Source organism: Ovis canadensis, chromosome 22 (genome assembly GCF_042477335.2).
Source record: "Ovis canadensis isolate MfBH-ARS-UI-01 breed Bighorn chromosome 22, ARS-UI_OviCan_v2, whole genome shotgun sequence".
Classification (NCBI taxonomy): Eukaryota; Metazoa; Chordata; class Mammalia; order Artiodactyla; family Bovidae; genus Ovis; species Ovis canadensis.
Genome location: NC_091266.1, coordinates 37323660 through 37349901, shown reverse-complemented (window position 1 = coordinate 37349901; position 26242 = coordinate 37323660). Strand labels below are relative to the sequence as shown.

Below are 26242 nucleotides of genomic sequence, written 5' to 3'. Positions count from 1 at the left end.
GGGAGGGGTCCACAGCACGTGTGAGGGGCAGTGGGGGCACAGCTGAGCCTGCTAAGGTTCCTCAGATCTTACTAGATTATGGGACATGAGTCTTGACAATGTCTATAGAGTTTTTCTCATCAGTCCCCCCTCAACCCCTACCCCTGCCACTTTATAAATGAGAAAGCTGAGGTCCAGAGAAGTTAAATGACTTATCTTCGGTCACACAGCTAGCTAATGGCAGAATCAGGGTGAGAACCAGGGATCCTGACTCTTGAACAACACTGTGCCCACGACTCAGTCAGGGACCTTAGAGCAAAGGTCCTGTTTCTCAGACACTGCAGATGACAGACTGAGTAACATCGTCTCAAAGAGATAGAGAAAGCTAGAATCTCTTGGCCTTCAGGCTGCTCAGGGGACAGGCAGAGCCCTTTCCCTCTGCACCCCACCCCTGGGAGTCCAGCAGTGACAAAAACACCCCTCCTTCCGGTCTCCTCCCTACTCCCTGGACAGACCCCAGCGCTTGGCAATCTGGCTGCTGGGAATGCTGTAGTCACGTTGGCCTCCTTGGCTGCAGGTGATTCTTGCCTGACCCTGAGTCCCACTTGCTCCACCCAAGGACCCAGCCCAAATTTGTCTTCTTCCTGTACAAGCTCTGAGTCCAGCCACCCCCATCCCCACCCCCACAGCCTTACTTGACTTAAGAAGCATCCTCTACCCCTCACTCCAAATCTGGAATCCTTTTCAACGGTAGCCCCTATGAGACTGATCCCTGTTTACTGATTGGAAGAATAATTCATCCTTAACACAAGCATGAGTCACCTGCCACAAATGAGAAAAACCAGCGTGGCATCCTCTGCTCCCCCCTACACCACCCATCACTCTCTTCCTTCCTTGTCCCTGTGCAACACTAGTGTATAAAGGACTCCCGCTCACACTGCTGTGCTCCCAAACCACCCCCCAGGCCTTCAAGAGGCTCCTGAACTCCCCAGCGGGAAGAGGCGCGTGCACGTGGCTTTCTCCCTCTCCTCTCCCTCTGATCACTTCTCCCAACTTCCCACAGTTCCCCAGGAAGAGAATGGAGAGAAGGGTGCAGAAGAGAGGCTGGCGGGGCAATAAAAACGTCAGGGTCCCTCCTCTCAGCGGCTTCTCCAGCTTCTCCCGCGCTCTCCCTTCGCCCCCTCCCTCTCCTCCACGCTCCCCCTTTCTTCACTCTTCAGACCCTGCAGTCATCTCCGCCGGCCAGCCGGCCAGGCAGGCAGGCAGGCAGGCAGGCAGCCGCGTTTGGGTATGAGGCGGGAGAGGTTAATTATTGCTCCCCCGCCCCCCACACCCCCCCACAAGATGTATCTGACTGTCAGAAGCGGTGACAGATGAAGACAAAGTACAGGTACGGCTCCCTCCCGCGAACCCGGCCCTCGAAGTATCAGCCAGGGGTGGGAGTGGAGAGGGGGTGCGCTACCCAAGTTTTAACCCCTCTGACGCCGGTCCACACAGTGGGGGAGGGAGGCAGGAGGTGGGGAAGCCTGAGTTAGAACCCGGTCCTGGCCAGGGCAGCTGAGCCCAAGAGACCTGTTGGCCTTCTCACACGCCTGGGGTGGAGAACGGGTGAGAGGCAGGGGGAACTGTCTCAGAGGCTGCAGAATCCAGGTCAGGAGAGAAGGAGAGATCCGTCCAAGAATGCTACAGGCACAGAGAAGCGGGCACACGGAGTCGCCCAGCGGGTAGGTCGATTTGGGGGCCCTCTTTCTCTATGACAGCATCCCACCTCACCCCCAGCTTTGTTGCCAGGTGTCCTTGGGTTTCGGTTTGTTTGTTTCGGCCTCACAAGGCTGGCAGGACTAGGGCACCAGGGAAATGCCGGGCTTGTGTGTTTGAGAATTGTGTGTCTCAATCTAGGTACTGATGATGAGACCACTCAGCTGTCTTGAAAAGGTCTAGATATGTTTGGTGTGTGTGTGTGCACATGTGTGCATACCCCCTGATGCCTGTAAGGGGTACGTGGGGGTACCTGTGAGGTGTGAGGGGGCCTGTGCTGTGAGCCTGATGTGTCAGGAGTGTTTGTGTAGGACAGAGAGCGTTCGCCTGTAGCTCTGGAGGTGGTAAAGGAATTTATCTTCAGGAGGGTGGATGCTCCAAGCTTGCAAGTACTGAGCTGCCTACATTCGGGAGGGTATGTGGGCAAGGCATGTCTTTCTGTGGGTACACAATGTGTGTCAGTGTGAGGGGCTCTGGGTGGTGATCGAGGCTGCTGTGAGTGGGAGCCTGATTGTGCAGGCCTGTCTGTAGGGTATTTGTGTGCACACGCACATGTGTGCCAGCCCGAAGCTGCCAACCTCTTCCTCTTATCGGCATCCCTCCCTTTCCTGACTCTCTTCTCACCATAAGCAAACAAGGTAAAATAATTACTTTTCCATTTAAATGCCCCATGTTTGAGCCAGAATGAAAACAAAGTGATTTAATAAAATTGTCTTTAAAAGGGAAAGGAGGAAAATAAACGTCTACTCTGCTCCTTTCCCTGGTGTTCAGGGAGGCCCCAAGCCCTTCAAAGTTAATTAAACCAGGAACTAAAATCACAGGATTGCTTACTAACCTTTTCCCCATCTTCGCCTTAAGGGGAAGACAGCCCCCAGAAGCCCTGCCTCTGGGCTGGACCCTGTTCCCAGGCTGTTTCTTCTGGGACCGACCCTCATCCTGGACAAGCACCCTGGCTTTCCTGCAGCCACATCTAGGGCAGGGGGTCCCTTCCCTCCTCCCAAAGAGTTATTAAGGGCCTCCGCTGGCCATTTGAAGTCCTTAATAGACATCTCCCTCATCAGAAGCTTCCGGAACTTGCCTCCTCCCAGGACAGGACATAGCCTGCCCTAAGCCCCTGCTGCCCCTCCCCACAGGTCTCCTGAGTCCCCAGCTGCTCTGAGCTTTATCTGTCTTCACTGACCCCCTGGCCTGGTCCTCAGCTCCAACTCAGCACTGTTCCGGCTGCTTCCGCCTGGTCTGTATCTGTTCCCCATCAAAGGCCCCACTGGAGCTCCAGCCCTTCAGCAACCCTGATAAAAGAGATGGATAGAAGTGAGTTTCCAGGGTGCCCCTCCCTCCAAGCACAGATCTAGAGCCCTGGGTTCTGACAGGGGGTCCCTGAGGGGGTGGGGGTGAGGGTGAAGACTGCCAAGCTCTCTGGAAGCCCAGTCCCTACCCATCCCCACCTTGTCATAGCCCTTCCCCTCCTCCTAAGACCAAATTTCTCAGGCCTCCTATGGGCAGGCACGGGACTGTGATCACCCACACACCTCAGCAGGGATCTCTGTACTAGGTACTTTGCTCCACCTCCATGCAACTCCCCCACCCAGAAAAAGTGATAGTAAAATTGACCATTTGTTGAATACCTATTGTGATTCAGATATTACTTACAAGATCTCTAATCTCATCACAGCACTTATAGGGGACATTTTATCAGTATTTTGCAAAGGACTGGGAAGAAGGGAAACTTAGAAACTTGCTCAAGGTATGCACTTAAAAAGCAGTACCACATACCTCATGTTCCCTCGCTAGCCTGTCCTTGCCCACAGAGCCCCATTTCTGTTCCAAAGACCTAAAATTACCCTTCACTTGATCTTAGCCCAAAGGCTAAGAAACGATATCATCATTACCCTTCAGAGATCACTTCCACTAGAGATCCCCACTACTGCCCCAAGAATTTAACCCCTTCTGGTACCAGGGGAGGGGCATGGGAAGCAGGGAAGCCAGAGTTGGAACCTGGGCCCCTGTGAGAGCCAACTGCATCCAGAAGACCTATGGGGCCTTCTCCAGCTCTGCCCTAATGATCTGGGGTTGGGGAAGGGGGATCTGAGGGGAAGCAGGAAGTAATCGTCCCTAGAGCCCCCGACCTTCATCCTGGCAGACCCCTTCACTTCTCATGACCCCATTTCAGCACCCTCAAGTCCATCCCGCCTCCCATGATGCTGCCCATCAGGACAGGGTAGACCTTGATTGTGGGGTAGCACTTGTCACCAAAACTGATTTTCATAATTGTTCACCCTGTTCTGAGAGCTCTCAGTTGCCCAGATGGCAGAGAAAATACTGAAAATAAAGCCAGGCCAGGAACCAGCCTGTGTCTTAGTCCCTGGGGTCACAATCTAGGGACCTAAGATCTCAACTCTGGGGGAGAAAAGGGCTGAAGAAGGGGAGGAGAGGCAATGAAGGGACATAAACTCTGGCTTTAGGATGAAGTAGGCAAGCACAGGAGGCTTAGAAGTAAGGATCAGGCATGAGGTGTTACCACAGACCAAGAGTGAGGATGGCACCTGAAGACTTCTGGCCTCGACTGTGTCTGGATAACATCCAGCAAAAGGAGGGAAGGAAGGAATGATTTGGAAGTACCTTTCCTAGTTCAGTCTCAGAATGTGTGTGTGGCGAGGGGAGGTTCTGTGACCTTGCCAGGTCACAGTTGTTTGAAACCCCTGGGCTGAGCCCAGTCTGGAAGCTGGTAATGGCAGTGGGGCAGGCAATGGCCCAGAGGGCAGGGATGGAGCTTCATGGGACAGTGGTGCTGTGAGCTCTGCCTCCTTCAGCCACGAGGGAGTTACCTAAGGCAGGCAGAGTTCTGGAGCCTGAGCTCTTCTCCTCTGTACAGCGTGTCTGGGACTCAGCTTGAGAAGAGAGGACTAGAGAAGAATATTAGGGACTCCCACATAGAAAAGGAAGGGGTGGGAGAAAGGAAAGGATGACTCCATCAGAACTGGCCTCCAAATTCCACCCCAAGACTGGTTTTCCCTGCCACCAGAGCCTCTGCTTCTGTACCCTTCCCCAAGCCCATCCCTTATCCTGACCTCATTACTCCCCTCAGACGCCATCTCTGTCCACCAGCTCATCCCTCCTCAAGAGTTCTCAAACCACCCTCATTATCTACAACTGAGTCCCAGAGCTCCCATCACTACCTCCCAGATCAGATCCCTTCCAGTCTCTAAATGCCCCTCCCTCTGTCCTCCAAGAATCTATTCCTACCTCTAGTCTCCCAGACTCCATTCTCACCCACCCTCCCAACCCATCTTCCTTCCTCCTAAGTTGCTCTGCTTTGCGTAGAGGTGAGACTTGATCTTCATTGACATTCCATCACTCTAAGTGAACTTACATAGCTGTTCCCTATTTAAAAGAACCTAGTCATTCAGAGGAACTATCCAAAACTTATCCTAGAAGGTTATCAGCCTGTGTCTCCAGCCTCTTTCCCTTTGCCTTCAACTGCCTACATACTTGAGAGTCCTAGGCAACGGGCCCTGAATGTTTAAGCGAAAAAACAGGGAATCTCCAAGCCCACCAGAGAATTTAAGACCGTCTATTCCTCACACATATATATGTAAGCATAGCTACACAAACATGCACATGCAATCCTGTAAACATACGTGTATGTAATTAATTCACATGCACATCTTAGAATAGAATGTTAAGTTCCATGAGGGCAAGGACAATGTGCTTTTTTGTGGTGTATCTGCAGCCCTAAGAACAGTGTTGGCACATAAATATTTGGTGAAAGAATGGCATATAATGGAATATGTATTTGCCAATACATGTATGTATACAGCTATATACATATAACAAGGGGCTTCTCAGGTGGCTCAGTGGTAAAGAATCTGCCTGCCAATGCAGGAGATAAGAGTTTGATTCCTAGGTTGGGAAGGTCCTCTGGAGGACAAAATGGCAATCCACTCCAGTATTCTTTCCTAGGAAACTCCATGGACAGAGAAGCCTGGCAGGTCACAAAAAGAGTCAGACATGACTTAGCAACTAAAAAGCAACAAAAACACGTATAATAGCACATCCATATATACAGTGCTTATATACAGATATACATATATGCACCTACATGGTTATCGAATACATATATATGTCTTTATATAATCTACATACATAACATACTGTGATGTACACACATATCAAAGTGAAACTTGCTCAGTCATGTCTGACTCTGCGACCCCATGGACTATACAGTCCATGGAATTCTCCAGGCCAGAACACTGGAGTGGGTATCCTTTCGCTTCTCCAGGGGACCTTCCCAACCCAGGGATCAAATCCAGGTCTCCCACACTGCAGGTGGATCCTTTACCAGCTGAGCCACAAAAGGAAGCTGGTACATACATATATGTATACATATGTGTACATGTAGACACACATATACACATAACTACTACAACCATATTATAGATATCATATATATACCACATATACATGTGCACCTTCACAGACATATATAAACACAAATCCAAGCACCTTTTTACTCAAATTTTTCCAAATTAACTGTCTCAAGACCCTAGACCCAAGTTTGGCTGCCGCAACCAGAAGTAACCACCAGATGGCACTCTTTCACTACTTCCTGTACCCGTCATCCCCCCCAACCACCCCCGGCCCCCCCCTCCCGACCCCCGCCGGGTTGCCAGAGGTGTCGCCAGAGATGTCTTTCCAAGGTGTCCCCTACCTACCAACGCCAAGGACTTGTCCTTGGTCTCCAAGGTCTGCAGTCTAGGCCCTCTTTGAAATCAGATTCATCCTCTCGTGCCTCCAGGCTTCTGTTGGAGAAGTGGATTCCCCCTTGGGGCTCCAGTTCTGCTCAGCCCTCGAGTGTACATACACACACACACACACACACACACACACACACACACACGAGTTCACCAGAGAGCTAAGAGTTGGGCTTCACCTGGACTCCCTCTGTTCAGACCAGCTCGGCTCAAGGACACTTCCTTGAAGCCTTGGAGCTAACAACCAGCAACTGGTTTCAGTGGCTCTATTCCCCAGATGGTCTAAGGAGTGAGCCAGGGTCATTTGAACACGTGTAGCACCTACACACCTGTACACACAACTCCCTTCCACAGGTTACTCCCATATCCTGCGTGGACACCCAGCCCGGGTCAGCCGAAAGCCGGGAGGGGAGTAGCCAGGCCCTGAGACTTAGTACCCTCACCGACGGAGGGGCGGGTCTCGGTTTAACCCTTCCTGCTCTGGTCCAGTCTTGACTCCAGACCTCTGATTGAGGGCTGAATAGAAGTGCATTCCACATCTTAGGCAAACTACTTAAAATCCCAGGGATGGGGGGAGGGGGGAGGGGGGAGGAAGGGACAGAGCCTCTCCCGCCTCAGACCTAGACCACTGAGAGTCAGCTCTCCTGGAACCTCACATGTCGGGTGTGAGCAACCTAGGACGAAAGCCGCGAGAAAGGCTTGGAAACCTGTGGGGAAGCGAAGCCGGGAGTTCTGACAGCAGCTCGGCTTCCCCTTCCTCCTCCCCATTCCCTCTTCTCCCCTGGGAGCGGCGGGAAATTATTTATTAAAACGCCTCCCGCGCTCTCATTTATTTGCGGAGAATAATCCTCGGCAATGCAGCGCGTTTATTAAACCTTTCCCATCCCAGCATTACTTTAATAATAAATCGCGTGTCACTTTCCAGCGACGTTATTAAAGCCGGTCCGCTGGAGCAGAGGCGGGGGAAGGGGGTTGGAGGTGGCGGGGGAGGCAGCAGGGGTTCCTCCTAGTCAAGGCTGTGGGGCCTGAACCTGCAGCGCCGCGGAGGGGAAAACTGAGGCTAGAAGGAGACTGCACCTGAACATCCTGTAAAGTCTGCAAAACCAATCCGGGAGTACAGGTTCTGCGGACGCGTGTGCCCTTCCAGGATCTAGTAGAGCCTGTGGTCTCCAAGCGGGCTCAGTAGGATTGATGGGCCCGCCAGGGGGCGTCTTTGAGCCCAGCTGGCCCAGAAGTCGGTAGCGAAGAACAAGTCAGGGGCGGATTCCCAGGCGGATTTCGGGGACCCAGACCCCCGTCCCCTCTTCCATCGCAGAGCAGACCTCCTTCTGGTCCAGACTCTTAACGGCCTGCTCCTCCCCTCAATCGCCGCCACGCCGCTAACATCCCTATTCCTGATTTCGCTGTCAACTTAGAATTTGCCCCAAGTATGCATTCAACCCGCTCGAGCTTTGAGCACAGCTCCAGGAAACGCCGGACTCTAGTCAGGACTCGGCAATGTGGTTCCACGGGAGGTGCAGCCAAGCCCTTGGGTTGGGGTCTGGGCCACACCCCTCCCAAGAGGCCGGGCTCCCTGTGTTGGGCCTCAGAGGACAAGCTCAGACACCGAGCCAACCACGACTTCTCCCGTTGTGGCGCCAGGCTTCGGGCGGAGCCCAGGCGCGTAGGAGGCCCTTGACATCCACACACAGGGTCTTGGCCTCTCGAACTTAAGCTTTCATTTTCTCCTTCAAGCAGTCAGTAAACACTGCGCCTCACCAGTGTCCCTGGAAAGGATGGAGAGAGCTTTCGGGAGCGAAAGAGTACGGCTCTGTGAGGGACCTCCAGAGAGAGGACATGTCAATTGGGGCAGATAAGAAAACAGACTTTACATGACTTTGTCTGAGTTCAGCTGGAAAATGGGCGGATTCATAGGGAAGTCCTAGGGTGCGGCTCATACATGTGACCAAATTTCTCCCCTCCTCCATCCAATTTATGCTTTCATACTCGGTCTTACCCACATAGATCTGGTTCCCCGCACTGCCTGGGGAGGGGACAGAGGCGCAGGCAATCTGTCTCTAGATCAGCCCCAGTGGAGTGCAGAATGGGAGGATACCCTCCCTCCCAATCTGATGGCTCCAGCCTTCCTGCCCCTGCAGGAGGGTGAGGGGGTGTGCAGCTCAAGCTTCCTCTACATCTGGCAGGCACGTGCTTAGAGAGCAGGACCTACAACTTCTGGAAGCCAGATTCCTAGTACCCTGGAAGGCCTCTTAAAGAAATGTGGTCTCTGTGTGCAGATCTGCATGAACCATCTGTGTGGCTCAGTTTGTTTCATAAGTCTTTATTGTATGCCTACTGTGCCTAGTTCTGTGCTAGGCACTGTCCAGTACAAAGTGGTATAAGATATGGTGCTGCCCTCACAGAGTTTCTAGAATGACAGAAAAATTAGACATGACCAAATGCCCATCTTACTGCACTGAGCTAAATAAACTATGCTCTATCAGGCTCTCCTGGACAGCAGATAGCAAATGCCAAACACTTAGTAAGTGAACTGGGATTTATGAGAGGGAAATTTTCTAGAAGGTGAGTTTTGAGGAAGCGTAAACTGAGGTTAGGCAAAGATTATGCTCTAGGAAAATAAGACCAGGATCTATGCAGAAAAGCAGTCAGAAGACTGGTTGAGCAGGGTTGGAGGGAGGGCTGCTAAAAAGAAGTAGACGATCCTGGTGTTTCCACGCCTTTGTCTCAGCTCTGCTCCTCCCCACCCAGCCAGCCACCCACCCACTTAGCCTACAGACCAGCAGGCAACTGTTACGTTCTGCCCAGTTGGTCCACACAAGACTGTCCTGGTCAGAGCATCTCCTGCATGGGCCCCTTTGCATCCCACCTCCCCTAGTCTCTGATTCTCTTCTTACCATCCTTCAATTTTTGTCTCTCCCATCATCATCACATCTCTCCCACTAAAGGCATTAAATCAATCTGTGAAGGGGCCATGCTCTGCCTTTCCAGATCTTTTCAAGAGCGGGAATGAAAACTACCCCCACTCACCCACCCCCACGGGCCACAGCTCTGCACCTAGTAGTAATCTTCGCCCTCTTCACTCCCAGCCTCCTCCTCAGGAGCCAGGTGCAGGGATGAGAGCTGGGGGATGCCTGTGGAGTTCAGCTGGTCTGCAAACACATATAGACAAAGGGGAGAGAACAGGAGAGAGGTGCTGTCAGTGCCCACGTATCCCAGTCTGTGGGAAAGCCATGCTTGTGTGTGTACCCACATGCACATCACACCTGGACACACAGTCAAGGGCCTGAATCCACCACCATCCCCCAGCCCCCAGAGCTCAGGGCTTTCCCTTACCTGGTGTGAGGACTGTCAGGCTAGCTGGGGCCTCAACCTGGCCTAGGGCATTGCGGGCCAGGCAGCGGTAGGTGCCCTCATCACTGGGACGCACAGCCTGGATCTGCAGCCAGCCCGTCACCTCAAACCTCTGCGGTCCACCCCTAAACTGGAGCCAGGAGGAGTCAGCAGTATTCTTCTAGGAGGACCCTGGGCTGCCCTGGGGAGGCCTCAGCTCCCTGCCCCTACCTGCACGGAGATGTGGGGGTCATCCCCTGGCAGCTGAATGTCCAAGCCGTCCTTTCTCCACTCTATGGAGGCCATGGGATAGGCAAACACTTCACACCCGAAGATCACATCCTGCCCTGTCACATTCCAAATATCATATGGGTGCAACAGGATCTGGGGTGCTGGAGGTAGAGATGGGAGGCCTAAGAATAGAATGGCACACCCAGCCCAGCAAGGACCCCATATAACAAACCATTTTGAATGTGTTTGTGAAGGAACACAATATGTGCTGAGGTAAATACACATGCATAAACATGACAGGTACACACAGGTAGTACATACAAATGTAACTGCAGATACACACAAGGGTAGGAACGCAGAGATGGAAATGTACAGGGACACAGAACGCATGAACAAGCACAGAGACCCACACCTCAGCTTGGCAGCCACAGGCTGTCCCTGATTGCTCCCCTGTCCTCATTCTACCCTCCAGGCCCCTATCCTAATGTGTTGTAACCAACACCTCCCTCCCCCACATCCTCCCCTTCCCTACCAGGTGCCAGCTGCCAAAGGCGCGAGAAGCAGCCCTTTCCCCACCCCCACCCCCTGGGAGGTGGGGCAGCCACATGGCAGAGGCAAAGACACTGAAACCAATTTGGGCAGCAGGCAGAAAGCCTAGAGTTGTGGGGGGAAGCTCCTGCGGAGCGTTTGTTTTCCCAGCAGCCCCAGCCAAACCAGACCCCTCAGGAAGTGAAGGTTACTAAAGCAGCCAAAGAAAACTTGAGGCCTGAATGGCCCTCAGCCCCCTGGGATGGGGGAGGAGAAGCTGGGAGAGCCCCCCTTCTACACTAATCCCTAAACGAGAGGCTCGGAGCCTAGGTTAAGTAAGCACTGGCTTTAGGAAGCTGCTCAAACGAAACTTGATTGCATCTCACAGGAACCCGTCTCCCTGCCTGGATTCCGGAGGCCTGGACAGTCTGAGTCTCCCTTCACTAGCTCAAAGTTGAGGCCAAGCGTCAACTATGTGCCTGCTCTCTCAGAGGGCTGGTCTCTGCCAGCCGGCTCTAGAGCTTGCACGCACCCCAGCGCACGCCGCTTGCTGACAAAGCCCCGGACCCGCACCTTCAGGCGGCGGTCTCCGCGGACCACCCCCGAGAGTAAACTCATAATGGACTCGAGGCCTCCCTGGCCTCATCTTTTTCACTCCGCTGGCCAGACATCCACGCCGTCCGGGGCCCGGGAGCAACGCCACAAGGAGCCCCAAGTGCCGGGGGTCGGGGCCCTGAGCCGTGCGTACCCGATTCGCAGGGCCCAGGATGCGCCACGGTGAGGTTGGCGTCCGGCCGAGCACGGGCCGCCTCCTGGAGGCGGCAAATCTGGGCGTAGGTGCGGCCGTCGGAACCGCAGAGCGGGCGCTGCGAGCGGCAGACACACAACGGCTCGGGCACCTCTCCGCGACTCAGGTCGCCACCTGCGTCCAACCGGCACTCAAGCTGCTCGCCGCAGCGCCCGTAGAAATGGGCGCTGGGGTCCAGGTCGCAGAGCTGGCCCTCGAGGTTGGCGCATTCCCAACAGCAGCCGCACGCGTCGCGCACCCGGCCGGCCAGGCAGCCCCGCGGCGCGGCGCACTCTTCTGGCCGGCAGGGAGCGCAGCCCTCGCCTTCCGCCAGCAGCCGCAGCCAGCCGCGCCGCAGGTAATCAGGAACTGGGGGTGGCCGCGCGCCAGTCGGAGGCGGCGTCCGCACCACCAGCAGTAACAGAAGCAGCAGCACGGGCAGCGCCAAGGCAGCGGCGGGCGGCTGTGGCATGATTAGCTGGAAGCCGAGAGCACTCGGGGCATCAGCGCGTGAGTGGCACCCTGCCGGGAAGGAAAGCCAGGTCAGGAAGGTCAGAAGCAACCTCCCTGTTTCTCTTACCAACTTGAACCCTGGCACTGTCCCCTCCTCTGCTACCTGGGAATCAAGTAGACCCTGGACACGGAGGCAGAGTGACCCTGAAGGGGTCGTCAGTTATGCTGGGTGGTAATTGAGGGTTAGGGAGAGGTGAGAGGAGGGAGTGGTAAAGCTCAAGCACACACAGGCATCACCACCACCACCCATCCAACTCTGAAGCTTCCTGCCCCAGGGGTGGATGCGGACGGATGGTCCCAGGAGGAGTTGTTAACAAGGGTGGAAAGGAAGTAGGGCTGAGGGGTGTGTGTTGCGGGGGGTGATGCCCTGGGGCCCAGAGCGGCTCACCTAGTGTCCGGGACTGCGCTCCTCAGAGCAGCCGAGACTTCTGTCCAAAAAAAGCAGGCAGTGGAAAGGGCCCGTCAGCCACCTCTGCTCCGACTTGAGAATCTCTGACAGAGCCCACGGACTTGCACTCGGAGATCAGCTCCTCCGCCCCCTCTCCCCGCCCCCTCGACGTCGCTCACCCCACCCCCTCCCCTTGTTCTGAAGCTGCCAATTTTATGCAGCCGCACGGGACCCTCCTGGGCCACTTCCCCTAGCCTGGGCCAAAGTCACAAAACAGAAGAGCAGTAACCGGACACCCAAGCTGGGAAAGGACTAGAGTTGGGGTGGGGTGGGCTGGGCTGGGCGTAGGGACTGGCGGGTAGGATGGGAGAAGACAGTAGTTGAGAAGCTAGAGTTGGTTGAAAGGCTAGGCCCTGTAGCATCTGACTTTACAGTCCCATCCGCTAGAAGAGTTGCATAATGGCAAAGCAGTAGGAATTCTGGTGCCAAGTCGAGCGCTCCTGCAGGGCAAAGCCAACTAACGTCTCCCCGCCGTCCAAGGGAGATTGCAGGCCTGTCTACTCCACTATCCTACCAAGTCACCAAGAGACTCGGGGCTTAATTCTGCTTCCTCACATCTGGCCGCCTCCTCCCTCCCCACATCCGGCAGGTGCTTCAACCCCAGGAGCCGGGTGATTAGAAGTTCCAGCCGACTAGCGGCTGCAGGGAGAGGTGGGCGGGGCAACACCCCAATGGGCAGCGCTCCGGGTCGGAATTACAGGTTATGCTTGCGAGGCAGGCAGCCCCGGAGGCATTCGGTCTCGAGGCCGCCACTAGCGCCAACGTGGCACTTTGGGCTGGGGGCGGGGAAGAGAGCATTCCTGGAGGCCTGCCCGCGGTACCCGGGGTCTGCCAGACCCCGCCCCGGCCTGCTCCCAGCAGCCTACAGAAGCTGCGCGGCAGTACAGTTTGTAGGGTCGGAAACAGCTCTGCAGCCAGGGAGGGGACGTTATTCAGTCAGGCTCGGTCCAGAAGGAGCTGGCCCGAGATAGAGCGGCTTGGGCTGGCCTCTTCATCAACCCCAAGGTTGGGGGCCGGGCCTCCGCCTGGGCCTCTGGACCGCCCAGAGGAACAGGATCCGCATGCGCACCGAGGGCTCTTGAAGTCGAGCCCTCGGAAGAGGTCTGTAACTCTCAACACAGCCAAGCCCTTTCATTTAGGAGGTCCTTAGAGGCGTAGAGGCCACTCCTGACTAGAGGAACTCATGAGGTATGGGTAGGCAGACACACAGTCTTGCAGTTCTCAAAAGCAGAAAGGGTCGCAAAGCAAACTTCACGCGAGGTCTCCTAACTGTCGCGAGAATCAAAACAGGAAGTCTAGGAATGCAGAACAGGAAAAGCCCGCGGGTTTTAAATCGGAAAAGGAATGGGCGGAGCCAGGTGTGGCTGTTGCGGGTAATTCTTTGTCCTTGGGCCTGGGGGCAACTGAAGTGTTGATCTGGAGCAGAAATGAACTGTAAGGGAACTGCGGGAAGCCCTGAAAAAAAGGAGGGGATGGGGGACTTGAAATTGCGGGGCTAAATATTGGAGCCACCTAAGGACAGGTCTCTGGCTCTGATTTACAAAGTACCTTAGGGCAGAGATCGATGTCATGGTTACAGAGCGCAAGCAGTCTGGGATCTCTTAATGAATTGTTGTTGTCTGGTCGTTAAGTCGGGTCCTATTCTTTTGCAAACCCATGAACTGTAGCCCGCCAGGCTCCTCTGCCCATGGGATTTTCTAGGCAAGAATACTGGCGTGGATTACCATTTCCTTCTCCGGGGGATCTTCCGGACCCAGGAGTAGAGGCCGCGTCTCCTGCTTTGGCAAGCGGATTCTTTACGACTGAGCCACCTGGGAAGCCCCTGGCTTCTAAAACCAGGAGTCAATATTTAAATAACAAACTCCGCAGATCTAGAAGCTTCACTTATCCCACCTTGTTGCCAGCTATTTACTTTCAGCCTTTGCTATGCTCTGGTTAGGAATTGTGACTAACTCATTCTGATCTTGGGAACCTAGCCCTTCTTCTGGCAGCACAATAAATTCTAGGTAAATATTTATGGATTAAATGTAAAATTTTTCCTGAGTGTAAAAGTCAATTTTACACTCAGTCAATTAACGTGAATTTTTCAGTCGCTTTCGAAGGCTGGATCGACAGGGAAGGAGCGCCCTCTGGTGGCCTTGTGATTGGTGACTAGAACATGACCGCGAATACAGTAGGCATCAAAAATGTTGACTCTACAGATCTGCTTCTATTTTTTTTTTAAGGTTATAAAGGGGACCTGATTTAAATCGGAAGAGGGGTCAAAGTCGACAACTTCATTATTTCTTTTTTCTTTTTGGCCTCCATACCGCACAGCCTGTGGGATCCTAGTTATGGGACCAGGTGACCAGGGATGGAACCCAGCCTCCTCCCCCTAAAGCTCCGAGTCCTAACTACTGGACTAGCAGGGAATTCCCAGGAGATCTCATTTTATTAAGTAGAGATTTGTTCCAGGAAAACTCCACATATTGTAAAAATACTTTCAGAAGGAAATTTTTTGCTTAAGACACAATTTGAAAGTTTAGATTCTTCCCCATTTCCTTATCTGACGCTTTGTCCACTAAGGCTCCAAAACACACTCAGTAACATTTATTTGCATCATAAACAGTAAAGAAATAGCAAAAAAAAAAAAATGTGCATACTTGTACTTTGAAAATGTTGACTCAGTTTGACCAGACCATGCAAAACTGTTGAGCCACAGGAAAAGAATTCTTTTTTAACTGGAAGATAATTATTTTACAATATTGTGATGGTTTCTGCCATACATAAGCATAAATCAGCCACAGGCATACAACTGTCTCCTCCTTAAACCTCCTTCCCCATCCCACCCCTCTAGGTTGTCTCAGAGCTTTGGGTTCCCTGCATCATACAGCAAATTCCCACTGGCTATCTATTTTACATATAATAGTGTATATGTTTTGATACTACTCTCTCAGGTCATCCCACTCTCTCCCTCCCCCACTGTGACCAAAAGTCTCTTCTTTATGTCTGCATCTCTTTTGCTGCCCTGCAAGTAGGATGATCAGTACCATCTTTCTAGATTCCATATATATGTATTATTATGTGATGTTTGTCTTTCTGGAAGGATTGTTTTAATTCAGATGATGTGAGTACAGCAAAGGATGCTGGGTGACAGCATCCTTTTGCATCAGCATGAGGGAGACTAGTTCAGATGAGGAGGGTTAAGTTAAAATTTGTTGAAGAGCAGATAATCCTGCCTCTTACCCCTCCTCACTTTTTCCTGTAGATGCTTGTACTGGAGAAGGAATGAGTTATAGAATATAGTGTGCTTTCCACTGTGAATCACAGCCTGGAGTTCACAGGTTATCATAACTTTCCTTTTTTCAGCCACTGACCAATGAGATTATTTTTAAATATAATGACAGTATGAAATGGGTCTTAGATAGATGAGCAACATAAGATGAAACAAGGCATAAAGGATCAATGAGGTAAGAAATTTCTTGGTAAGAAATTACTTGGGAGGACTCACACTTTCTAACCTGTCACTTCTTGAACCCTGTTTTGACATGACTGGTGAAAATAATAGGGTTGCAACTTTGAGGAAAAACCAACAGTGAAACAATTGGTCCACACTGACCCATTAGAGATGGATGCAGAGGAATTGTGCTTCCTGTGAACATTAGAATCAGTTAAGTCAAAAAAGGCTCAGCATAGATAATTAAGACAGAATACCTTGTAGCTAGCTGGGCCTTCCCAGGTGGCACCTAGTGGTAAAAAACCTGCCTGCTAATGCAGGAGATGTAGAGACACAGGTTCAATCCCTGGGTCGGGAAGATTCCTTGGAGGAGGGCATGGCAGCCCATCTCAGTATTCTTGCCTGGAGAATCTCTTGGACAGAGGAGCCTGGTGGGCTATAGTTCGTAGGGTTACAAAGAGTCAGACATGACTGAAGTGACTTAGCACGCATGCATGCACCTGGTAGCTACCTACTATGACAAATAGGTGAACTCAGTCAAAATAAAAAGTATGTGTAGGAAAATAGGGGTAAGTGAAAAGGAGAAGTGTATGAATACTGATTACAGCTGTGTAAATATTTATTACACCTATCAACAAACACCCTAAGAGAATTTGGAATGAGGCATATGGTTGAGTGTAATGCTTATAATCCTTTATTTTGTAAAATTATTTTTTATAATAAAGTAGAAGCTGTTTTTATAGGTAAATTAGGATGGTGAGATAAATGTAAAATGTTGGGATAACCAGGTGAGAAGGTAGGCATTATAAGTTAGCTGCAAAAAATGGTACCAAAAGAAAGCTGCTATCCAGCAGACTAGCTCTCTGTAAAACAGAAGCATTAAGGCAACTTAAATGAGCTTTAAGACATGCAGAAAGAAATCAGGTGAAAATTTTCTTCAGTTTACTTTTCTTATGTCAGGGGAGGCAACTCCTCCCTCCAGGCTCCCGTTTTCCCATGCACCTTTGAGATGGAAATCATAGTTCCATAGTTCCATCTAACCTAATAACTTGGCCACATTTTTGTATTAGTCAACTTAGAAAAAATGTTAAAATCATTGAATCTTTCTACATTTCTGTTCACTTTGTTTTTAACTTTTTATTTCACTTCAAGGTATAACAGACAAGAGGAAAAGTGCACAAAGTAGAGTTCAATTAATTAATACAAAATGAACACTCACATGATCATCTTCCAGGTCAAGAAATACAACACTGTTTACACCCCCAGAAGCTCCCATCATGATTAGTCCCCCCCTTTCCTCCTAGAGAACCACTTCTAAACTCTATGTTTCAATTTTACCTGGTTTTGACTTTTATATAAACCAGGACACACCTAAGAATAGAATTGCTGCTTCATGTGATATGCTTGCATTCAACAGTAGTTACTACCAAACTATTTTTCTGAAATTTCTTCCCCTTATGCCACATCCTTGCCAACACTTGATATCATCAGTCTTTTTCATCTTAGCCATTAAATAAATTAGAGATTATGATTCTAAGATGACCAGTTCCACAAGGATTTCCTCCCCTTTATTTTGAAAAATGTTTACACTTGCATAGAAATTACAAAAATAGCACAGAAGGTTCCAATGTACTTTTCACTCACCCTGTCCCAGTGATAAATCTTATATGACCATGATATAATTATCAGAACCAGGACATTGACATTGCTGCAATACTATAAACTATGGGCCTTAATTCACATTTTACCTGTTTTTACATACATGTATGTGTGTGTATATAATTGAAAATTTAAGGTGACTTAATGGGTCTTGAAAAGACCCTGATGCTGGGAAAGATTGAAGGCAGGAGGAGAAGGGGACAACAGAGGATGAGATGGTTGGATGGTGTCACTGATTCAATGGACATGGGTTTGGGTAGACTCTGGGAGTTGGTAATGGACAGGGAGGCCTGGCGTGCTGTGGTTCATGGGGTCACAAAGAGTTGGACACAACTGAGCGACTGAACTGAACTGAATGGGTCCTCAGACGGAGGAGCCTGTTGGGCTGCAGTCCATGGGGTTGCTAAGAGTCAGGCACGACTGAGCGACTTCACTTTCACTTTTCACTCTCATGCATTGGAGAAGGAAATGGCAACCCACTCCAGTGTTCTTGCCTGGAGAATCCCAGGGACAGAGGAGCCTAGTGGGCTGCCATCTATGGGGTCGTACAGAGTCAGACACGACTGAAGCGTCTTAGCAGCAGCAGCAGCAATGGGGTCTTCTGGTGTTTGAGAGGTAAAGTTCATGCTAAGGGAAAAGGCAGTAAAATCTGCAATACTAGACAAAATGTCCTTTAATATATAAGTTGCTTTTCCAATTATTACCCAGGGTCATTGAAGGGAAGGGAGGCTAATTGTCAGGAAAGCTAGATACTCTCACACATTTCATACTCCACATCTACCTGCTGGGATGAGTCTCAGGTACACTAACTGAAGACTACGTGTTGTTATGGCACACTCAGAATGGAAGATCTGGTGATGACAAACGATGTCCTCCAAAGCAGCAGGCTCTTCAGTCCCACCTGACTTTTTACTTGATGATGTGTGAGGCCAGTGAGATACCTTCCTGCTGACACCTCTAAAGTGATCCCTCATTTCTTCCACTTTTATTTTATATAACATCCAAATGATTACCAAACTATCTCTGGTGCAGACCTTTATACTAAAAGTCACACCAGTATATCCAAACTGATGAATCTATTTCTCATATTTTCTTCCAAGCAGCCAAGAAAGAAGGCCATAAGCAGCTCCAGCCTACATTATGCCCCCCAGAAAAAGCATTAGTACTTTACAGAAAAAGCATCAAATTGTTCTACTACTTTGGCCACCTGATGCAAAGTGCTGACTCATCAGAAAAGGCCCTGGTGCTGGGAAAGATTGAAGGCAGCAGGAGGAGAAGGGGATGACAGAGGACGAGATGGTTGGATGGCATCACAGACTCAATGGAAATGAGTTTGAGCAAGCTCTGGGAAATGGTGAAGGACAGGGAAGCCTGGTGTGCTGAGGTCCATGGGGTCGCAAAGAGTCAGACACAACTGAGAGACTGGATGACAACAACAACATCAAATTGCAGGGAACTATGTTATTGACTCGGCTGGGGTGATGTGCTCAAAAGGAATTAATCACATGGCCGAGGCCTGACCAGCCTGGAGCTTGTCTCCCCTGCATCAGGTGCAATCAATGCCCCACTCATTTACCATTGACCACCCCAAAGATTACCTGCAGACGGTTCCTGTACCATCTCATGGGTCTCTCTACCTGTTGAGTCCTCTGGCCCTTAGACTGAGCTCAGCTAGCAGGGCAGGCTAAAAATGCCAGAGTTAACTCAGGAGCAAGCTGTAGCCAGTGAAGCCAAGAGTTGGAGGATAAATACCCTTGCTTCCTTTCCTTTTAGGGGGATAATTCTGTGCTGTATTCTGTCCAGGCTTGTAGAAGGGTTCTCCCTCGCTGATGCACCCTTTATTTGCTTTCCCTCACTTCCTCTTTACCTCACTGTTTTCATGGATAACCTCCCAAACAGTCCTTATGTCAGGTTCTGCTTTCTGGGGAACCAAAATTAAGATAAGTTCTGTAGAGGGAGGAGGCCAACTGAACAATTGCATCAAGACCATATGGACCAGGAAAAGTTCTTGGACCCCAAACTACATTTGTTAGTGGCAATAGCCTTGCTTACGTCCCACTTTCAACCTTTACTCGTAAGACAAAATAGAGCTTAGCATTGGCTTCTGTGGCAAGTTAGACAATAGGTTAGTATCCGAGATTCTCCTGACCTGGTTGTTTCCCTGAAGCCAAGGAAGAAGCTGAGAAATGTATGCTAGAACTCCAAGGAAAAACTGGTGGGGGGCTTTTGCGTGGGCTGATGGAAAATGGAGAGGACCTAACTAAGCCAGGAACAAGTTGGCTTTTAGGTAACCAAATCACAGAGAATCCGGGACTCAGAGCATCACAATATGGTATATATAATGCTGGGCAGAGAACAATTGCCACCTCTGTTCAGTGTGGACAGCTTGGTACTAACAGAACAAACGTGTTAGAACATGGGCTAGAAAGAAGAAACATGAGGGTCAGCATAAACCTTAGAGCATGTTCACGAGTCCATAAACCTTACATGTCAGTGTGACACAGCCTTACAAATCCCCAATTCCTTCGTGTATTTTCCGCCATTTTCCCCAGACGTAAAATACAGGAAGAGCAGCACCTAAAAATGACAATCAATCAGGCAAACTGTGCCTCACAAACCTCCTGCTGGTCCTGTCCCCTAACTGGGGGACCCCTCAGGGGGAATTTGTTGAGTAGATTCCCACTGAAGTTAAGCTCAAGAATTACATAGAAATACGGCGCTTTAAATTAAAGAATTGAGATCTTCGGGGCCCTGGGACTTGATTTGCTGCCACACTGCCCTCTACAACATTTTTTTTTTTTTAAGATTTATTTATTTATTTTATGGCTATGCAGGGTCTTCGTTGCTGTGCGAGGGCCTTCGCCAGTTGTGGCAAGCCAGGACTACTTTAGTTGCGGTGGCCAGGCTTCTCTCATTGCAGTGGTCTCTTGTTGTGGGGCATGGGCTATAGGCATGTGGGCTTAGTAGCTGTGGTGCACGGGCTGAGTTGCTCTGCAGCATGTGGGATCTTAACCTGACCACAGATCGAACCCGTGTCCCCCTGCATTGGCAAGCAGATTCTTTACCACTGAACCACTAGGCAAGCCCCTTCTACCACATTTTAAAAGAGTTTAGATTTATCACAAGAGAGAAGGCTGCTGTATATCAGTCTTGTGCTTTGGGAACTGTCAAGCTCCCAGCTGCTGGGTGCTGTCTGCAAAGCAGGCAGCAGCTGCAGTGAGAGGCAGCTTAAAAGCCCCCATAATCTAGAAGGGCCTCTGAGAAGTTCTTATTTTACCATAAAATCCAGGCTTTCAGTCAGCTTGGCCAGCAGCTGTGACCCATCTGAACCTCAGTTTATTCTAAGAAACAAGGAATTCAGCCTTCAAACGTTGTATTTGGCATAGTGGATTTTCTTCTTAATTGCCAATATTTAAATAATGAGAAATTTTGTATAAATTTAGGGGCCAGAGTCATCAGGCCAGGATGTTCAGAGAGGCCTAAGGGAGAGCTCCTAGTGCTGTTCCTAATGCTGAGATTAGGAAGTGAGAAAAGTTGGACCTAGTGTCTAAGCTCTGAATGCTGCCAGATTTTTTGGAAAGAGAAGAAAACCCAGGGAATCTGATCCACCTTGCAACCACTGAAGATGAGCACTGGCTGCTGTTGGAGTGGGGCTGGCCCTACCCAGCTCACCAGAGTCCTGACCAGGCTTACCTCCCTCACTTAAGATTCCTGCTGGTCCATCTGGCCTTTGAGTTTATGATCCTCGAACTAGGTGGTTGCTTCAGCTCTAACATGCAGTAATAACAATGACAATAGTTACCGCTTATCAAACCATTCCAGTGTTTTAGGCACTGTGGCAAGCAATATACATACATCAGCTAGTTTCAGACTTACAAAGATGGTATTATTAACCTTACTTTTCAAATGAGAGGACTGAGGTACAAACCTGGAGGTAAATTTGCCCACTGTCACACTGACCAGTAAGCAACAGAGCCAAGACTTGAACCTGGAGCTAACAACATCCAAGGCCTGATTCTAACCATCAATTATCCTGACATCACTGTATCTTTGTCAGCCTGGCTCCAGTGCAGCTAGAGCTGGAACTGCAGCTGCTATCTTATCATTTAAATACGCCATACTCAGGAGCCAAGCTGTAGAAATGCAGGTGAGCGAGATGGGGAGATGATGGGGAACCTCGTTGGTCACAGCATCTAGGCACCTGAGACCAAAGTGCTTCAGAGCTTGCATCATCAAGACAGGGTGCTTCCCAGGGGCAGTCTTTTAGACTCCCTGCTCCCAATGCTGGGGGCCCAGGTTCAATCACTGGTCAGGGAACTAGATCCCACATGCAGCAACTAAAGGTCCCACATGTTGCAACTAAGACAGCACAGTCAAATAATTTTTTTTTTTTTTTCAAAAGAGAGAAGACAAGAGAGATGAGCTTGGGTTTCTGGGCAGGCTAGTCCCCTGTTAGAGGCCTTGGAGAGAATCCCTAGCTGCTCTTAGTGCTGGGACAGGCAAGTGGGAGGTGAGAGCATTTACAGATGGCTGATACCTGAGCTGCTGGTGTTGGCAGGAACCATCCTGCGTATATGTGGTTGGGCTGGAGGGCCTGGTGAGTGAAAATGAGGTGGTTTCCTGAGCTGGGTGGCAGTGTGAGCCTCAGAGCTGTGGGGCTTCAGGGCCTCTCTACCCTCCTTGCTTGAGTGGTTGGTCTGTGGTGACCAGGAGGCTCCTTTGCAGGAGGCAGCCCAGCTATCTCACAAGAAAAAAAATAGCATTGGAGCCCTCCTTAGGTGCAGAAACACAGCAATTTACTCAAAGCCTCCGGACAATAATACACTGAAGTGGTAGAGGAAGGGAGGAAAGGTCACGTTCTGAGGCGCCTCAGCTCGGCCCAGGGCGCTGGGACGCCACACACCTGGCCCGGCAGGGAGCAGGCAGGAAGAGGCGCTGTCTGGGGGTGAGGATACCAAGCGGTTCCGCGGCCCGGTCAGGCGGGTGACCCGGAGCCCTGAGCCCGGCGGCTTGGCTGGGGTCCCGCATTCGAGACCCGGAGCGGCCCCTGCGAGAGCCGAGAACGCCGCAGGCAGGTGGCAACGCCGGGCGAGGAGGTCGACGGAGGGAGCTCTCCAGCCCCGCCGGAGCCCGGGGTGCGTGCGCGTCCCACCTGCGCGAGGGCACCTAGCCTGCGGGAGGAGGCGCGGGAGTCCGAGGAGGGTCGGATTCCCAGCCAGCTCTCTCCTCACAGGAGGCGGCCCATTATCCGGCGTCGTTAAAGAGCAATTAGATGGAAATTAAGCCGAGAACAAGTATTGATTATCTCATTAAGGCCGGGGGAGCCCTGTCTGTCGGCGAGAGTTTACCGCGGCTCACCCCATTATCTGCAAGGTGAAAGCCTGCGGTCATCAACACCTAGTGAAGTATCGATCTGGTCCCAAACCCAGTCCCGCCCCATCCCTCTAGAGTAAGGGTTCTAAGAGGTGACACTAGGGGTGTGACAAGGTGGAGGAAGAACTCGGGCCCCCCACTCTCTCTGTCTTAGCTGTTCTCTGTAGTTGCCTTCCTTTCTTGCTCCCAAATCATTTCATACCCTGGTGCTGGCCAGGGGCGGGGCTGTAGGTATAGGGACTGGAGAGGAAGGTCAGAGGTAGTTCACAACCCTCCAGGCCTGGAGAGATGAGACTCCCCTAGTTTTACATCCAAGGAAGAGAAACTAGAGTTGAGACTTAATGGAAAGAATTTGCCCCAGCTGACATAGCGAATAGGGCACCTCCGGACCTCAAGCCCCTTGAGGGAGGGGGAAAGGCTTCGTTCTGGTTGACCACCATCACCAAAGGCAGAGACACCTGAGACCACCCCACAGATTTCCCAATGCTCAGAAACCTCAGAATTCAGAAGATGTTTCCTCAGGATCCCAGATGATATGACATTTGGAGAAAAATCACAGTGTGTTGGAGATGAGTTTTTTCATCGCAGCTTTGCTTCTAGTTTAGTTGTGTGACCTTGGACAAGTCACTTTGCCTCTCCAGGCCACAGAATCCTCTAAAGAATGGAGTCAAAAGAGCTCTATGGCTCTTGAGTCCTCAGACACCATAATCTGACCGACTAACTGCTGAGCTCCTGCCTGATAGGGGCGTCCCAGGTGACTCAGTGGTAAAGAATCCACTTGCCAATGCAGGAGACTCAGGTTCAATCCCTGGGTCGGGAAGATCCCCCATAGAAGACATGGCAACCACTCCAGTATTCTTGCCTTGGAAATCCCATGGACAGAGGCGCCTGGTGGGCTACAGTTCATGCGGTCACAGTTGAGTTGGACATGACATGACTAAACAACGAGAACCCAGCAGGTAGACACTAGGGAGGCAGCTGAGTGCCAAGTTTCTGCCCACACTCCATGAGTTATGACCTCAATGGAGAGAACATATCAAACTGATAATCACACAAATAGTAATTCACAATTGTGATACGAATTAGAGTACAGATGCTGTGAGGGTGTTTAAGAAGAGGGTGGTGGGATTTACATAGGAAACAGATATTTCCATAAAAAAAAAAAAAAAACCACACACACAGGAAACAAGCCTGTTGCCTACTCATCCACTGACCACAAAATTACTGAAGGTGCTCCAGAGCCCATGGTGAGTAAAGCGATGGTCCCTTCCACCTGGAGACCGGTGTCAAGTAGGGGAGAGAGACAATGACATAATAAGCAGAGAAAGGTAAAAGCACACACATGGTCCGTTTACTGAAAAATATGACATGGGGATATGAGTGAGAATAAGAAAAGGAATTTACTTAGGAGAGGGGGTCAAGGGAACCTCTCTGAGAAAGCGCAGTTCAGTCCATCATTTAAAATCAAAAGTCCTTCAGTCAAACCCGCGGGGAGGAAGGGAGAGGGCTCACCTTCCTCCCCTACTGGCCTAGCCTCAGACCTCTGCCCAGGTCGGAGACGGAGAAGGAAATAGAATTGCGGTCTCTGGCACCCCTGACCCTTTTGTGGGGCTCACCTGATGGAAAGGAGGTAGAGAGAGGGATGGCGGCGGGTGGTGCGGCGGCCACCAGGTTGGCCAGCGCGGAGCGAGCGGCGCTGCAGCGATATCTGGGCTCATCTCCCTGCCCCGGAGCCCGGCAACTATTAATCTTGGTTGACGGGTTCTAATGTCCTAATTGGGAGGTGGGGAGAGCGGCCCAGTCCGCCCTAAAGGTAGAAGCAGCTAATGGGCCTCTTCATCACCGCCAGGAGCGAGTCCCCGGCGGAGAGCTAGGGGCGCTTCAGCAGGTGAGACGCGAAGCTGGCAGCGACCCTTAATGAAGCTGCCCGAGCGGCGGCGGACCGTGAGGGAGCTGGGAGGGAGGCTGTTCCGGGGGTGAGTGCAGAGGTCGCCCATTCGCGCCCGGCAACCCAGTTCCGGAGCTCACCTGGGCACACTTTATCTGAGGAGACCTCCTGGGCACTCAGTGCTGAGGGTGAAGGTGCTGAGGTAGCCTTGTGCAGATAGGAATCTTATCAGAGGTGACAGGAGCTGGGTGGGATACACAGGGAGGAGTGTCTGAAGGCCCAAGCCCCGCTACCGTAAGCAAGGGCTGGGCACGAAGGGGGCACTCTGATGTGTGTTGACCTAGGAGGCCTGGGCCCTACGTGTGCCGGTAAGTAAATGTTAGGAACAAGAGTGAATTTGCAGGCCTCTGGGACCCCCTGATTCCAGAGCGCCTGGTCTTTTCATAGTTGTGCCCCTCATCCCTCGGTGACTCACTTTCCCTTCTGGGGAGGGTTGGTAAGCTCCCAGTCCTCCAGCTCTCAAGCCCGTCTCTTCCACCAGCACCTGCTAGCGGGATCTGTCTCTAACCCAATCCTTCCAATGCAGCCCTCCTCACCCCCGCCGCCAACCTGGTCCAAACTGCCCGAGGAAGAGAAGCGGGGCGGGGGCGGGGGCGGGGGGGGGAGGTGGCCCCCATGCTTCCGGGTCGGTGCCTCTCCTCCGCCCTCCCCAGGGGCCCACCGAGCTTCTCTTTGGGATTCACTGTCTCACTCGCTGTCAACCTCTTTCCCGCCCCCTCCCTCTTCCAGCCGCATCAGAAATGTATTCTCGCCTAATCCCGTTCAATTACAGCATAATAAAACACATAATAAAAACCTAATTCATTTTTCTCCTGCGCCCCCCATCTCCCGGCATCTTCTTGCTCGGGATTAAAAATTTGTCTTCATGTGTGTGGCACCGCAGTCCCGGCGGCTCCGCATCTTTAATGTATGAGCCGGGAGTTAGGGACCAGCGGGTTCTGCAGTCTTCGCGCCGGGAAGGCGCCCACCAGTCACCTAAGGACGCAGACGGGGAAGGAGAAAGAAGAGTACACCAGCACTGGGCCTCACCAGCACCCACCCGCTTCCTCCCCAAGGATAGAGGCGGATCAAAGGCCAGCAGATTTGAGTGGCCGCGAGATAGCGAGTCCATTCTTCCAACGGATCCAGCGTGGCCTCCAGGGGGCTTAGTGTGGGGCAGGTCTCTGGGGATTTTACCAAGGAGGCTGGGCTACCTGATGCAGCTCAGCGGAAGGTACAGAGCAGCGCTGTCTTCAGCCTCCATTCTCTCCTTTGCTTCTGATCTGAGCTGACCCCATCAACGAAGCTCCGGCTTCTAATTTAGCAGCACCATCCCCAGTCCCTAGGGACACTCTACCACCATCTGATCAGTGTGAACTACTGGATCACTGAAACAAGGTTAGAACTCCCCAGAAGGAATTATTAAGATTTTAGTAAGAGGACTTCCCTAGCGGTCCAGTGGTTGGGAGTCGGCTTGCTGGTTCAGGGGGCATGGGTTTGATCCCTGGAAGATTCTACATGT

General features: G+C 51.4%; 1 protein-coding gene and 1 long non-coding RNA gene across 10 annotated transcripts in view; one reads left to right on the top strand and one right to left on the bottom strand.

Annotated features, from left to right (window-relative positions):
• KAZALD1 (Kazal type serine peptidase inhibitor domain 1) overlaps positions 1 to 13332 on the bottom strand; it is a 40501-nt gene extending 27169 nt beyond the window's left edge. For 5 of the 9 annotated variants that reach the window (XR_011252171.1, XR_011252172.1, XM_069567690.1 and 2 more), the window contains exons 1-5: positions 12266 to 12903; positions 11326 to 11886; positions 10050 to 10210; positions 9822 to 9969; positions 9543 to 9637 (exon numbers count right to left, since the gene is read on the bottom strand). Coding sequence is in view for 7 of the 9 variants with exons in the window: in XM_069567690.1 (XP_069423791.1) it covers positions 9543 to 9637; positions 9822 to 9969; positions 10050 to 10210; positions 11326 to 11836 (915 nt within the window). In the remaining 2 variants the exon portion in view is untranslated. Of the gene's footprint in view, positions 1 to 2410; positions 3027 to 6449; positions 6537 to 7336; positions 8255 to 8792; positions 9638 to 9821; positions 9970 to 10049; positions 10211 to 11325; positions 11887 to 12265 lie in introns of those variants that run through there. The other 4 variants (XM_069567694.1, XM_069567695.1, XM_069567691.1 and 1 more) reach the window with 4 other exon arrangements.
• On the top strand, positions 1537 to 3359 carry LOC138427771 (uncharacterized). The gene is made up of 2 exons (XR_011252173.1): positions 1537 to 1703; positions 2871 to 3359. It is a non-coding gene; the product is annotated as an uncharacterized lncRNA (long non-coding RNA).
• Positions 13333 to 26242: the final 12910 nt, after the last annotated feature.